This window comes from Emys orbicularis, chromosome 3 (genome assembly GCF_028017835.1).
Source record: "Emys orbicularis isolate rEmyOrb1 chromosome 3, rEmyOrb1.hap1, whole genome shotgun sequence".
NCBI classification, from domain to species: Eukaryota; Metazoa; Chordata; order Testudines; family Emydidae; genus Emys; species Emys orbicularis.
The window spans coordinates 157766517-157781267 of record NC_088685.1 but is presented as its reverse complement, the minus strand read 5'-3'; the positions used below and the strand labels follow the sequence as shown (position 1 = coordinate 157781267).

Here is a 14751-nt window from a genome sequence, read left to right as displayed (position 1 = left end):
ACGCCTTAAAGGAAACAAAATACAACGGGACAATGTGTAGCTCTTTTAAGACAGGATCCTGGGAAGTAGGAAAAGTTCATTGTAATTAACAAGGCTATCTACAAAAGTAGGAGAATTCTTGATGAAACCTTGGGAGAAAAATGAAATGTTCCAATACAGGATGAAACAGTAAGTTTTATTGTCTTCTATTCTTTACCTGATCATCTGGATATTTTTAACAGAAAATAAAGCCAGGCAGAGAGACAGGATGGGCTGTACACCTTCCCACAGTGAGATTGCTAACCATGTTGCAAAAATTGGAACTAATCCTTTGAATAAACCCAAAGGTATCCTGCCTGTCGATCCTGGAGAGGAAGCATTTTCAATTCCATTGCTGGTCAAAGGCTCCTCTTGTTATGATATTGACAAGTTCCCTCAGAGAGGGTCTCTGGGGAAAGATCACCAGCTGGAAAGGGAGGAGAAAACATCAGAGCTGATCAAAAATGTTAACTTCCATTTGTCATCTGAGGATCTCTCTCTTTCCGAGATTCATGAGGAAGAGAAGAAAATTGAGAGGACAGCCACAGAGGCTGAAATAGCCATGTCTGAACTGATTGAGTCTCAAAAACATATAGCAGAAGACATACAGATCAAAAAGCAAAGCTCCTGCGAATCAGAGGCAACAACTTTCACTTGGGACAACAAGAATGAAAGCAATACAAAGCAAACCCCAAAGAAAGGGAAGAAGCAAAAAAGCCATAAACCAGCAAAACAGGGTCGTCTTTGCAAACCCAAAGAAAAATCCACTCCACCTATATGCAAGACTGAGAAAAAGGTGGATTTCCCAGATCAGCTTGTTAAGGCTCATCAAAATGCTTATGCCTACCTAAATCCCAACCTCTCCAAATATGAAGCTATCCTATGTATGGCCAATCAGGCAACACAAACTCAGCTGCTTTTACAGCAGATGGTGAGCTTTCTAGTGTTCCGCTTTGATGAAATCAACCAGCTCTTGGAAGAAATTGCCAATGATGGGGAAGAGCTCCTCAAAGAGGTGGGAGGAAATCTGGCTTGGCCAGCTGGAAAAGGGGATCCAAAAGAGCGGCCAGATCTGTTGCAGCAGTTATTGCAGTATACAGTCAACAAAATGCAGCTGCTCAATGGAACAGTGGCTTCCCTTACCTCCAGTGCCCTGCAGGAGACAGGGAGCTACTTACAGTCTGCAGCCAGCAACTTGGAAGAAAAACTTAAAGCAAAACAAGGCTTTGATGAACGCCTGCTAAGGGCAATAAAATTGCTCGAAGCCTCTGCAGTGGTCTCCTCTCAGGCCCATGCTGATGATAGGACTCTGTATTCAGAAGACAGTGGTCTTGGTGCAGACAATGAATCTATCAAAGAGTTCAATTCCCTAGATAAACTTGGAAGGCAAACAAGCTGCGATTCTTGTGCACATGATCATCCATCTCAGAAACACAACAGAATACCAGGAGAACATCTGTGTAATGGCACATTGTCTGTTACAACTAGATCCCATGACTGTGCACTTGAAAGGCATTTTAAAGATATATTTTACCCATCTGTACACAGCAAAGGAACAACTTCTTCCCTTGGGGCAACACCAGAAAATGCTTCCACCAGGCTCCAATGTTCAAACGTGACCAAAAGTCCCTCTTTTAATTCCCTCCAGTCTGATGCCGCCCAGGAAGGTAAAGATTTCAAAGACTGCGAATCAATAGATTCTCCTTCTGCAAATGAAGAGGAAGAGAGTACCCCAGAGGAGGATGACAATGATAATACAAGTCTATCAGAAATGGGGAAGAATGCCCTGCCCAGAAGGCCAATGTCTTCACCTGCAGTAACAGATAAAACAAGGAGGCCATCCATCAAAAGGAAAGAAAATCCAGAGAATGAGGAGATGATACTGAAGATGAAAGATGCGATCAGTGAAAAAATCAAGTTTGTCCCAGCTAAATGTGGACGAAAGGAGTGGACAGAAGATGAAGGTGGAAAAGCAGCCCTAACAGCAAGACCCAGTACAGCAAGTGGGAGCCAGAAAACCTTAGTTAAACAAAGAAGGTCCAGGTCAGAGGAATCCCTCAGGAGCCGTGCAGAAGACCCAACCCTTTTAGAACTTCAAAGGACCCAAAAAGATCTCAACAAAAGATTAGAGACATTTTATATGCTTAACGGGAACAAAGAAACAGATGGCAAGCAGGAGATCCTGAAGCCAAGAGCAGCAGCTTACTTGCAGGACACTGAACAGGTTACACCCAGATCTTCTACCAACAAACTGAAGGCCTCCCTCTCTAAAAACTTCAGCATATTGCCTAATCAGGATACGGTCCCTTTACCTAAATCCGAGCAACACACTGTCAGTCATCCAGATGAGAGAAGGGGAAGGAAGCCTATAAAAGCCACTGCATCCACACAGGATTCATCATACAGGAAAGAAAATGAGCCACCTGGGATAGAGAAATTCAATAGCCGTGGCTGCGCCCCTCGGAAATCTGTCAAGAAACTTATTGAAACTTTTAGTCCTTCCGAAGGCCTTGTGAAACCTATACATTTAAGAACTTTAGGACCAATAAAATGCATTAGAAAGTTTGGACTTCCAGTGATTCCTCCCACCATGCCCCTTCAGAGAGCCCTGGCACCTTTAATTCACAAGCATCGTGTTTCACCAATAGGAGACATAAACCTTCCAAACACAAATGCATCCCACTGCAACTTTCCAACTGCCTTTCCACCTGTTGCAGAATTAAGCAGAAGTGACACAAATGAGGAAACTAATGAAGACTTGGAGAACCTGCCACCACCACCTCCTGAAATGCTAATGGACAGTTCTTTTGACTTATCTGAGTCTGAAGAAAGTACAATAATGGAAGGAAACTCTTCAGACATTGCCAAAAAGCCTGCCAAAACAGAGCTTCATGCTACAAAGAGAATGCACATTTCTCCAAAGATAAAAGCCTCTCTACATTCCATTGACTTTTTACCAAGTAAAAATATCAACAGCCCCAACATGATTGCCAGTAAAGTACTAAGAAACACTGGGTCGGACTCCAAATTTAGAAAATATTCATTGGAGCTGAATTCTACCAACATGTTCATCCACAGCCAAGAGGGTAAATTAGCATCCCAAAGGGACAATGAAATGAAAGAGGCTGCAGATTTGTATAAGCAATCGCATAAAATAATACCTCTTCAAGTTCCCAGTGGAGTTTCAAAACAGAACAGAAACTGCTCAGAAAGTAAAGAACCTGGCACAAATTTAGCATCAGTGCAAAACCAAAAGCAAATTTATCCTGATTCACTCGGGAGAAATGAGAAAAGTCCAGCTTTTGTCAGAAGAATCTCCCCAACAAGAACACCCCCTTCTTCTCCACCCACCGAGAAACGACTCTCAAGTCCATCTGCATATCCCAGACACATCCTGCAGACTTTTAACCACTTTCCTCCTACTCGCAGGCAACCTAGTCCCCCAGCTAACCCCAGAGTATCAAGCCCTCCAATGCAAAAGAAGCTGCCTTCTTCACCAAACCAACGAAAACTGCCTAGCCCTCCAGTGGGGCGCAAACAAAGCCCACCAGCTCAGCGGAAGTTGTCAAGCCCACCAGCTCAGCGCAGAGAGGCAAGTCCACCTCCATTTTGCACCACCCCTTCTCCACCAGCGTCTCCATCACGGTCACACAAAGTACTACAAAATAGTTTGGATTCTGGTGATGAGCAACAGCTTTCTCCACCAAAGATTGTCAGTAATGCACGTTCAATATTTTGCCCAGCAACTCCTTCTTTATTTGAAGCCAAGCCTCCATCACCACCTAGCTACTGCACTACAGAGGTTGCAGGCCAGCCTGAAGTTTCAGCTTTTGCCCAGAAGAACAGCTTGCTGCTCAGGCAGTGTGGGGATCAGCAGAGGAGGATGGCTCTGAGTGCTGCCAACCCTCAGCCTTTCATAAAGAGAAGTTTCTCTGACCGCAGACCAGGAGTTTACCTTCGACTTCCAGCTCCTGTCTCAGCTGGCAGTGAACCTCTACTTAACCAAGCAAGGTGAGACACATTCTACTTTAAGTCAAGCGCTTTGGGTTGTATTTTATGCTTTGTTGTTTTTTTCAGTTTTTGATGAGAGCTTAGTACAGTCAAAACTGTCCTATTTATGTGCAGAATAGCAGTGCAAACATCCACCATCCCCACCAATATTGCTTTAACCAAGACCTAAATAGACCATCTGTCAGGGTGGAGAAGATAGGTCACTCTGCATAGGTCATTCAAGCCTGTTTGTTCTGTCTGCTGAGACTGGCAAGCAGGGTAATAATGAATGCCATTTGGAAGTGTACTGCAGCAGATCACCAGATTCAATTCACAAAAGATATGAAATAACCCTCAGATGGTACCAGCTTTAGATTACTAATGCCTTAGGTTGGATTTGAATTGGCAACCTATTATCAGTCCCTGAGCTAGCCAGTTCCCCAGTTGAATTCTGTGTTTAAATATTTCAAAGCAGTTAATTTGCACAGGTAATTTGCAGGCGGGGACCTCTTAAATTGTAAAGCTCTATTTATAAAATAGTTACTTGAGGCCTTGAGCTAATTATGTAGATCTAATTTTTCAAAACTGGTCATTGATTATGGGTGACTCAGTTGATGGGTGCACAATTTGAGCCTGGTTTTCAAAGGCACAAGGCACCTGTGGCTGCCAAGGATTTGGATCTCTGATTGCTCAGCTCTTCTGAAAAAAACCAGGCCCTAAAGGTCACATGATGGGCATGCAACAATTTGGCCTTTAACCTCCCTACTCTTTAATTTACTCAACCACAAAGTGGGTATACCGCTATCTGAAATCACAAGAGGGGCTAGGATACTCAATATATTTTTGGCAAAATATTTTGCAATCATTAAATGGCATGTAAGTGCAAAATGTTGTTCTAATTTTTCCCATCTTAGTACTTTAAGCTAATTAAGCTTTAAGATACACAAAAGAATTAAGAGCCTCTCATGCAAGTAGTGTTTTACTCATGCAAGCAGTCCTGCTGAAGTCAGTTGGACTACTCACTTGAATAAATATTTGCAATTATGCTCCACATTATGTGTGTGTGTGTACACAACTATGTCATCAGCACAGGAATGAGCTCAGCAACTAAATCTAAATAGATCCCAGAAAAACAGAGTCAGCCCCCAACTTCTCTCCTGTACTGTGAATGATAGTATATCCCAGGTTATCATTACCAAAATAAAACAATGACAAAGCCTTCCGCAAATGCTAATTGTTTTGCATCCTGCACTCTGTTTTATTATACATTCTACTCTGTGACTTCTAAGCAAATTTTAGATACTTTTTTTTTTTTATGTGCAGTGTGAAATCAGCATTGTCTATACGAATGTCTGTTGGCTAAAATGAATGTTTTCAAAAAGGCTTTATGTCAAACCTCATGAGAAGAAAGTGCTGGCAGTTTTATAGATGAATTTTAAAAACAGCCTGTTATAAATTGTTAGTTAATTTCTGCTTCAGCAATGCATATTATCTATGTGTTGCAGTTTGTTGCAACACAAATGGTAATATAAAAAGACACTGCACTAAACCATAAAAAAATCATCCTTTTCATGAAATATTTTATATTTTGTGACTCTTTGGGATATCTATCAATTTCTTTAGTCATTTTGGGAGAATGAAATATTTATTGACCTAAATTCAGCTCTCCGTTTATACCGATGTATATCCAGAGTAATTCCACTGAGTTACTACAGATATATACCAGGGTGAGAGTGGCCCATTATTTACAGCTTGGACTGATTTAAGATGCAATGTTTTTTATAGGTTTAAAATAAATAAAATAAATTGCCCAGCCCCAGCTTTATAGACACTGCTTTGAATGTCATAATATACATATCAGAGCCATAATAGCATGCATGGTGACAGACAGATGCCAGATGTTTTAGGAATCTGCCCACTGAATATTACCTAAACGGTTGAAATACCCAGTATCACTACCTATAGAACCAGCACTTCATGCTCTAGGTCTAGGATACTGAAATATAATGGGTTCCACTGATCAGAGCCTCGGCATGCTGAGGCACAGATACTGACTCATAGCCCTAACGTTTTCGTTAACAGTACAGTACGTGCTGATTCATCACTCTCCTCGGAGCTCACTAGCCATACAAGGCTGCCTCAGCTTCTCATTTCATTCCCTGAACAGAAGAAAAAAATCAGAATACTTCCCCTTCAAATGTCAGTACTAGGCATCTGCCTGCACCATACCCTGGATCCCAACACCCTCAAATTCTGGGGAAGTTCAGATCCAGATGTGAACTTCATATTGCAGGCCCAGCTGAGGGCAAATCTCTTTTAACTCTCTCCTTTCCATTCCCTCCACCTTCCATTTCCTCTCCTCACCAAGCCTAACATGGGCCCTTCCACACCCCTGGCCACCCTCTCTCTGATGAGAACCAGCAGTGGCCTTCTCCCACCAGGCTGACTCGTTCTCGCTGCCAGCCTACTTCTCTGCATGGACCTATTCTGGGATCTGTCAGTTCCTCTCCACACCTGGATGGCCTCCTGATGTGCACAGCTACCTCCTGTGATGGCTGCCAGTCAGTGAGAAGGGACAGGAAGTGGCAGCAGAGGGAGGCAGGACACATCGGGAGTGCAGACCAGAACAGGGGTTACTTTCCAGGGGGAAGTGGAGCTACCTGGAGCTCACTGTAAGCAAGAGTCCTGACCCAGCCTGCCTCTCAGCAAGTAGAAACTGTCTTCTTCAGTACAGCACCCCCTACCAGCTCATTATTAACCACAAGAAACTGACCACACTGAATTTAGGAAACTGATCAAACCTCAGGTGTTTTACAAGGGCCTAAGGGTTAATCATTCAACCATTAGACATTTCAGTGGATATATAATATTCTCACATTCCAAAGCCTTAAGGCAGCTACATATTGCCAGTTTCTATAGTGAAACAACATGCCACAAAAATGTTCCTCCTTTCCCTCCTCCAGAACAATGTATTTTTTTTCTTCCCAGAATTACATTGTCCTGATGCCCAGACAGACAGTAAAGTGCTGGACCCGCAACAGGTTTAACGTGTGAAATCTTGAGACCCTAGAGAGACAGAAATGGGGGAACTTGACACTGTCGGAAAGGAGAGAGCCTCAGTTTTCCAGTAAGAGCATGTCTCTTGTCCTGGAGAGCCCGTAGGACATTAAAATCACAATGTTATTATGTTGGGAAAAGATATTTTAGATTATTAGAGGTTGCTATCACTAATTAGTTGGGGAACTAGGGAGGAGAGGGGGAGGTGGATCCACAAGATTTCTCTCTTATGAAGTAGTCCACACACAAGCGTTGGAGAATCAATGATTTAGCCCATTTCTGAGACCTCTATGCATCTTTGGGGATTTTTCCTTCCATTTCCCCGCACTCTGGTAATTGTCCTTTTGCTGGGAAACAGACTGCTATAGTTAGGCTGCCAGGCTTGGCCCTAGGCAGAAGCAAATACAAACAACCATGTGGGATCCTGTGGTGACCCAGCAATTCATCTCAGCAGCCCACTTTCCCTGTTCAGCAGCAGGACCAGAGGGAGAGTTAACTTTCATCACATTCTGCCAGTAGTATAGATGAGGGTTAATACAGATAAATGGAGTTTACCCACTTTTCATTTGGGGAATGTGGAGTTTAGCTTAGATTAGTTTACCCACTTCTTTTTTTACCTCTACACCATTGCATTCTGAGCATCAATAGCTTTGGGCCCTGTAAATTGTAGGTCAGTCTTATATGAAACTCTGCTAGTTTTCCTGCACTCCCAGTGTTGCACTAGAAAACTGTGAATGTCCTCTCTCCAAGCGTATAAACTTCCCATTTAAAGCTCTGCAGGGTATCCAGATAAAAGATCTTAAACATGTCGCTAGCCCCGATTAGAACTGCAGCTAGAGCTCTGCACAGCTACTGTTACTTTATAAGTTCCAAGAGCTGTGGGTTTAGGTTTCAGTATCCTAGCCACGACAACTAGATGCTGTTTGGATAGGTAGATATACAGAGCTACTTTGCTCTTTTCTGAGCCTGGCCTTTGGGTAACAATCAACGCTGGTGGGCACGTTTTCAAGGCATACCCCACATGACACTTTGCTCAGGCATATCCTGTTAATCCTTAACAGGATTTGTCTGTGTGTGTGTATAGTAAAAAATAGTATATCAGTTGTACTGTTGCTCTCAGATTAAAGCCCTCCCCCACAGCTGAGATGGAAGGAAGCTTAAAATAAAAGCTATTTGGATTTCATTCAATTCAGAGAAAAGAAGAGGAACTGATTCAGTGACACAGGACCAAAAGCAAAACTTTGAATATGAATCCTCCCAGATTTTGGGGAAGTCTGGATCTGGATGAGAACTTCATGCATAATCCTCTATTTATATACTTGGCTAAATCTATTCATCCAGTACCATTCTAGCACTAGTTCCACCACAACAGAGAGGCAGGACAATCCAGTGGTTAGAGCATTAGCCTAGGATACAGGAGTCCTAGGTTTAAGTCCCTGCTTCACCACAGACCTCCCATGTGACCTTGTACAAGTCACTTAGCCTCCCTGTACCTCAGTTCCCCCTGTGTAAAATCAGGATAGTAATTCCAGCTGTATAGAGGTTAAACACCATTAAAGATTATGAGGCAATCAGTTACTACAATAATGGGGAGAGGGTCTTATAAGTACCTAGGATAAGATAGATAGAAACTTCCCTTTTGTGGGATCTGGATCCCAGCTTTGTAGCTCAGGCCTTTCTCTTACTGTAAGTGAATCTATTTGCCCATCTGTACATTCAAACACATCACAGTGGCTTTCAGGCGATCAAATATTATAATGTTTGGCTCCAAACAGAGTTTCAGGGAGAGGAGACTACAATGCACTTGGCATCAGGAAACAGGGACCAGAAAGAAAACCTGTACTGTACTAAACAGCTGAATTGGAGGAAGGCTTTGCAGAATGCCTGGCTGCATTTCGTTTTAACGGGTTAACATGCTCTCCTTAGCATTTTAAAAAAGGACATGATTCATTATCCTCTTTTCTTAATCTTCTTTTCTATCTGCAGCATGGAGGAGAGCCCTAGAAAGGAGGGTGACTCCTGGAACAGCACATGCTTCTCTGAGTTCAAGGGATCCAGCAGGTCTGCTTCTCACCCTGAACTCTACATCGTGGGCCAGGGGCTCCACAGGGAGTGACGATTCAATCTGCTTGGAAGATGGACGGTATGGCTCAAGGCAGAGGACCTTTGTGTGATTAAATATCTTAGTCCCAGACTCCAAAGTATGGCTTCAGACCATATCAAAGAGGAATAAGTACAATATAATTGCACCTGCAAACCCAAATTGGCTATGACTTCCTAATTAAATATCAGCAGGGTGCTTGGCAACTGCTTCTCTCTTTCATGGTGTTTTACAATTTTACTAAAAGACTTAAATTTAGTACCAGAAACAATAAAATATTGGAAAGACACAGGTCAGATCAGTACTATTTTATAAAGACATGGTCTTGCTGCCAAATCTTTTGTTGCACTATTTAACTAAAATGGTCACAAAGGTGCAGAAATTAACATTAGGTGATATGACATTTATTCAGAGGTGTTCAAAGCTTCTGTTTTAAATCAAACCCACAATCCTGCATTTTCCTGCTAAGGATGAAGTCCTGTCCCCATTGGAATCAATGGCAAAACTCCCACTGACTAAGTGAAGTCAGGACTTTACCCTATGTGTTTCATGGGCAGGCAGGGAATAAAATCAAGTCCAGTTAATAAAAAATAAAATTGTTTTTTAAAAAACAGAATAAGATACATTCCTCCTGCAGAGAGGTTTTGATCTTATGACATATGTTTAACCATTGTGTAATCTCATCACTTCTAGTTCCCAGAACAACAACCTTAATCCTTCTTAGAGAAACATTGTAATACCTAATCAGCCATTTTATAAATACTAAAGCACCTACACGACTGCACATTTTACAGTATATATGGGAGAATCCTATTCTCCCACAGGAAGGTCTGTTCTCCTTTTGATCCATGAATTAAGACAGGATTTATCCCACTTCCACTAAAGATTCTGGAAGGATCCCTGTTGACTTAAATGGCAGTTGGATTGGGCCCTAACTGTCGAGCAGCTAGAGGATATTGGTAGGCAGCTCCAACGTCTAAGTGAAATAGCAACTCCTTTGGATCCAAGGCTCCACGGCTTTCGTCCAAAATCCTTCACAATATGTATATTTTTTAAAACAATTGGGTATTTTCAGACTATTGGACCTCTAGGTTTTGACACAAAAGCTTGTTAGCTCTTTGTAACACATTCCTAATCTAAGCTATTGATCATTAGTTAATACTAGGTTGTAAGAGCAACCACTGAGATATAGGTTCAGTATTTTTTCAGCTTTGATCAAAGGATTAGGGTCCCCTTTATACTAGTATGCAGCTTTTTAACTAATACTGGACCTCTTTCCAAATGTTATTTGGACAATGTAAAATCCGGGGGGACGGGACGGAACCCTGTAAAATCCTACTCTTTATTTATAGATTTTTCTCTGGTTCTCAACACTATGGTATCTGAGCATTTCACATACACAAATGATTTTTATCCTCACACACCAGTTTTACAGAGGAGGAACTGAGGCACAGAGAGATGAAATGACTTGTAGAAGATCTCATAGGAAGTCTGTGGCAAAGCTGAGAATGGGACCTTGACCTCTTGAGTCCCAATCCAGTGCCTTAACCACAAGCCAGCCTTCCTCCGTCTTCTTTTTAATACACTGAAACAGTGCCATTCTCCACCAATGACAAGGTGAAAGACCTCAATAATAGCATTTACAGGTCTGTTGCCTCTTACGCGCATTTAATATGCGCGATTTCAGCTTTACGCGGTCGGCAAAAACAAAAAAAACAAAAAAAAGAGAAAAATAACAATTTTAATACTGTACTTGTAGTGCGGGCGATTCCGCCCGCCATTCAACTCAATGTAATTTTGACTATACGCGGTTTTCGCTTTACGCACTAACCGCGGAACGGAACCCCCGCGTAAGATGAGACTCGCCTGTATTCCTTTCCGTTATTACTAAGTAATTTCATTTCCTCTCTCACTTAAGGCCTTATGTTAAAATTTCCTGTCATCGATATTATACAAGTGGCAGGTTTATCAAAAAGTGTTTACTTATGTTTTCCAAGTACCATGTCCTGCCCTAGCCCAAGATTAATAGCACATCAAGGAGGCGAAAAGTTGATGGTAGATATATCCTCTGCAAAAAGATTTCTGCTGGCAGAGAATGTCCAGGAATCCAGTGATCTGGAGGAGCACTTTGCTAGTCCACTCACCAGGAGCAATGCATGTCCTGGTAGACGCAGCATAGTGTATGTGCTAACTGGCTAGAAAGCCCAATAAGGCCTCTTGTCTTGAAAACCACGTACCCTTGAGGATGTGATGCATGTGCTGACATGTTAACTCAAGGGCTTTCCTAGCACTGTCTTGGACATTAGGAAGGAAACTCCCTGGCAAATGAAAACACACACCGCTTATGCAGAATTTTGGAGCTGGCCTGAATATGTTGTAATGAACTGACTAGTGTGTATTATACTATTACCCTCTATTGGATAGAATCTGAATTGCTCAACTGTGTGTCATAGAACCTATACTACTTATAGCGAAGAGATTCTCTTTTAGCTTATGTAGAAGGGGTACTGAGCATTTGGACAACAAGAGTCTATGTTCTAGTCAAGGGGTAAGAGGGAAGGTCCTCTCATGGATCAGTAACTAATTAAAAGACAGGAAACAAAGGGTAGGAATAAACAGTCAGTTTTCACAATAGAGGGAGGTAAATAGCGGAGTCCCCAAGGATCTGTATTGGGGCCACTGCTGTTCAACATGTTCATAAATTATCTGGAAAAGAGGGTGAACAATGAGGTGGCAAAGTTGCAGATGATACAAAATTACTCAAGATAGTTAAGTCCAAAGCAAAGAGTCACAAAAGGATCTCACTAAACTGGGTGACTGGGCAACAAAATGGCAGATGAAATTCAATGTTGATAAATGCAAAGTATTGGAAAACATAATCCCAACTATACATACAAAATGATGGGGTCTAAATTAGCTCAAGAAGATGTTGGAGTCATTGTGGGTAGTTCTCTGAAAACATTTACAGCTGCAGTCAAAAAAGCTAACAATGTTAGGAACCGTTTGGAAAGGGATAGGTAATAAGACAGAAAATATCGTAATGCCAATATATAAATCCATGGTACGCCCACACCTTGAATACTGCATACAGGTCTGGTCACCTCATCTCAAATAAAGATGTATTAGAATTGGAAAAAGTACGGGCAGCAAATATGATTAGGAGTATGGAACAGCTTCCATATGAGGAGAGGTTAAAAAGACTGGGACTGTACATCTTAGAAAAGACATGACAAATGGGGATATGATAGAGGTCTATAAAATCATGAATGGTGTGGAGAAAGCGAATAAGGAAATGTTATTTACCTCTTCACATAACATGAGAACCAGGGGTCACCCAATGAAATTAATAGGCAGCAGGTTTAAAACAAACATAAGGAAGTACTTCATACAACACAGTCAACCTGTGGAACTCATTGGCAGGTAGGGTGACCAGGTAGCAAGTGTAAAAAATCAGGACAAGGGGTGGGGTGGGGGGGGGGGTAATAGGTGCCTATATAAGAAAAAGCCCCCCAAATCGGGATTGTCCCTATAAAATCGGGACATCTGGTCACCCTATTGGCTGGGGATGTTGTGAAGGCCAAAATATAACTGGGTCAAAAAAGAATTAGATAAAGTCATGGAAAATAGGTCCATCAATGGCTCTTCAGCCAAGATGGTCAGGGAAACAATCCTGAGCTCTGGGTGTCCCTAAGCCGCTCTGCCAGAAGTTGGGACTGGACAACTCGGTAATTGCCCTCTTCTGTTCACTCCCTCTGAAGTATCTGGCACCCCACAGTCGGAAGTCAGGATACTGGGCTAGACGGACCATTGGTCTGACCCAGTATGGCCATTCTTATGTTCTTAGTCTTGTTGCTGCATGAGGTTCTGAGTGGCCATGATGTGCAGTATAGTGACAATACTGACAGCCGACGTGGCCATAGTTTTGTTACAATATATTTTTGGCCAATGCTTGTAATTGCACATAAATCCAACATTCCTGGCACCGAACTGTTTTATAACTTTTGTAAGATTTTTTTACTGCTGTAAAGTAACCCAGAGTTTATATGTATTATATAGGTATGAATATACTCTCTCTCTCTCTTTCTCTGTATATATGTGTATACTAAGAGTGTAAATATTTATTCAAAATGATTTTTGCTGATTTCTTGCACAGAGTGTTAAGCGTGTACTCTGTGCTATAAAAATAAAGGAAATGTTTTCAAGTGCAGTGAGTTAATTTTGGTTTCTTTTTAACTGGAAAAGGCCCTTATACCAATTATTTTACATTGAACCTTCATTAACAAAAAATATGTTCCCCTAGGCTAAAAGATCCCAAGTGGAGAGGATTGGCATAGCTAATAACTGTCCTGGCCTTTGCTCTCTAATTTAAGCTTAGTTTGGTACCAGCTGACAACATTGTATTAATTTCAATTGAGATTCTATGTAAAGTTACTGCAAACACAACCACCTTGTGAAGGCAGCAGCCAAAGGGTTAACACCAGAAAGTGTTCAGCAAAGCAGATCCTCATTGCAGAAGAAGCCAGCATAGCTCTAGACACACGCCATGCCCTGCTGTACACTTTGTGAAGCTAAATGCAAGGTAAAATTGCACCTGTGCTTCTAATCATATTTCACTTGTCTTGCAAGAAGATTCAAACAGTATCAGCTTTCCAGCCAGGAGCTGCTGTTTGCATAGCCATGAAGTAAGTGCCCTGTGCAGCATTTCATCTGCTGACCTTTACCAGACTGAGAACTGGTCCAGCGCCAACTACCAGTGACACTGCTTAAATTTTAAACAGTGTGAAATGACAAGGCCCTTGGCATCTACAGACAACAACCTGAAAACACCTTAGACAGGTCTGATTGCTTCCTTTGGCTTCAAAAACTATCCCAGCTCTTAGAAACAGACTTGTGAATATTGCTCAAGTTAGTGATACCCTATGAAATAAAATAGTGATAACAACAGTACTTGTATTTCTAGAGCTTGTATTTCATAATCATTAATTAAGTCATCCCTGCAAGCCAGTTATTCTGAGAAGCAGTTGTTATCCCCCATGTTATAGACAGGAAGAAACTAAGGCACAGAGCAATTAAGCCTCAGATCCACAAAGGTACTTAGGTGCCTAAATCCCAGATTTAAGCACCTAAATCAGAGCAGGGGGACTGGACCCAGCGTCTCCCACGTGTGTCTGGGAGAGGGGGGTGCCCTAACCAGTGGACTACAGATTCTGTCTCTTTCTCTCACCCTCCTCCACTTCCCCAATGACTGTTCTAATGTTGATAATACCTAAATAGTCATTAGGTAAGAAAGAGAGACTTACTCTGTAGCCCAGTGCTTAGGGCATCTACCTGGGAGATGGGAGAACCAGGATCCAGCTCCCCTGCTCCAGTCACTCTCATTATTTGTCCATGGTGGATCAGCTTCAACAGAAGACACTGAGGGAGCCCCTCACCATCAGAATATCCCAAAGTTCAGTGGTTAGAGCAGTGGGAGATCCCTGTTCAAAACCTTTTCTCCCCCCTGTGGCAGAGAGGAGGGAATTGAACTCTGGTTACCCACATGCCAGGTGAGTGCCCTAACCACTGGGCTAAAAGTGATAAGGTGG

At 42.1% G+C, this 14751-nt stretch overlaps 1 protein-coding gene across 1 annotated transcript; it reads left to right on the top strand.

The window, feature by feature from the left end:
* Positions 1–247: 247 nt before the first annotated feature.
* Positions 248–9181, top strand: PCARE (photoreceptor cilium actin regulator). Its single transcript, XM_065400352.1, has 2 exons — positions 248–4029; positions 9052–9181. Exons 1-2 carry the CDS (start codon positions 248–250, stop codon positions 9179–9181), a joined length of 3912 nt encoding a protein of 1303 aa, XP_065256424.1.
* Positions 9182–14751: the final 5570 nt, after the last annotated feature.

What these genes read in the sequence shown, in the direction of transcription:
- PCARE (XM_065400352.1), top strand. Translation starts at nt 248, where the DNA reads ATGGGCTGTACACCTTCCCACAGTGAGATTGCTAACCATGTTGCAAAA. An exon ending in CCTCTACTTAACCAAGCAAG is followed by an intron (nt 4,030 to 9,051) that starts GTGAGACACATT and finishes TTCTATCTGCAG; the next exon opens with CATGGAGGAGAGCCCTAGAA.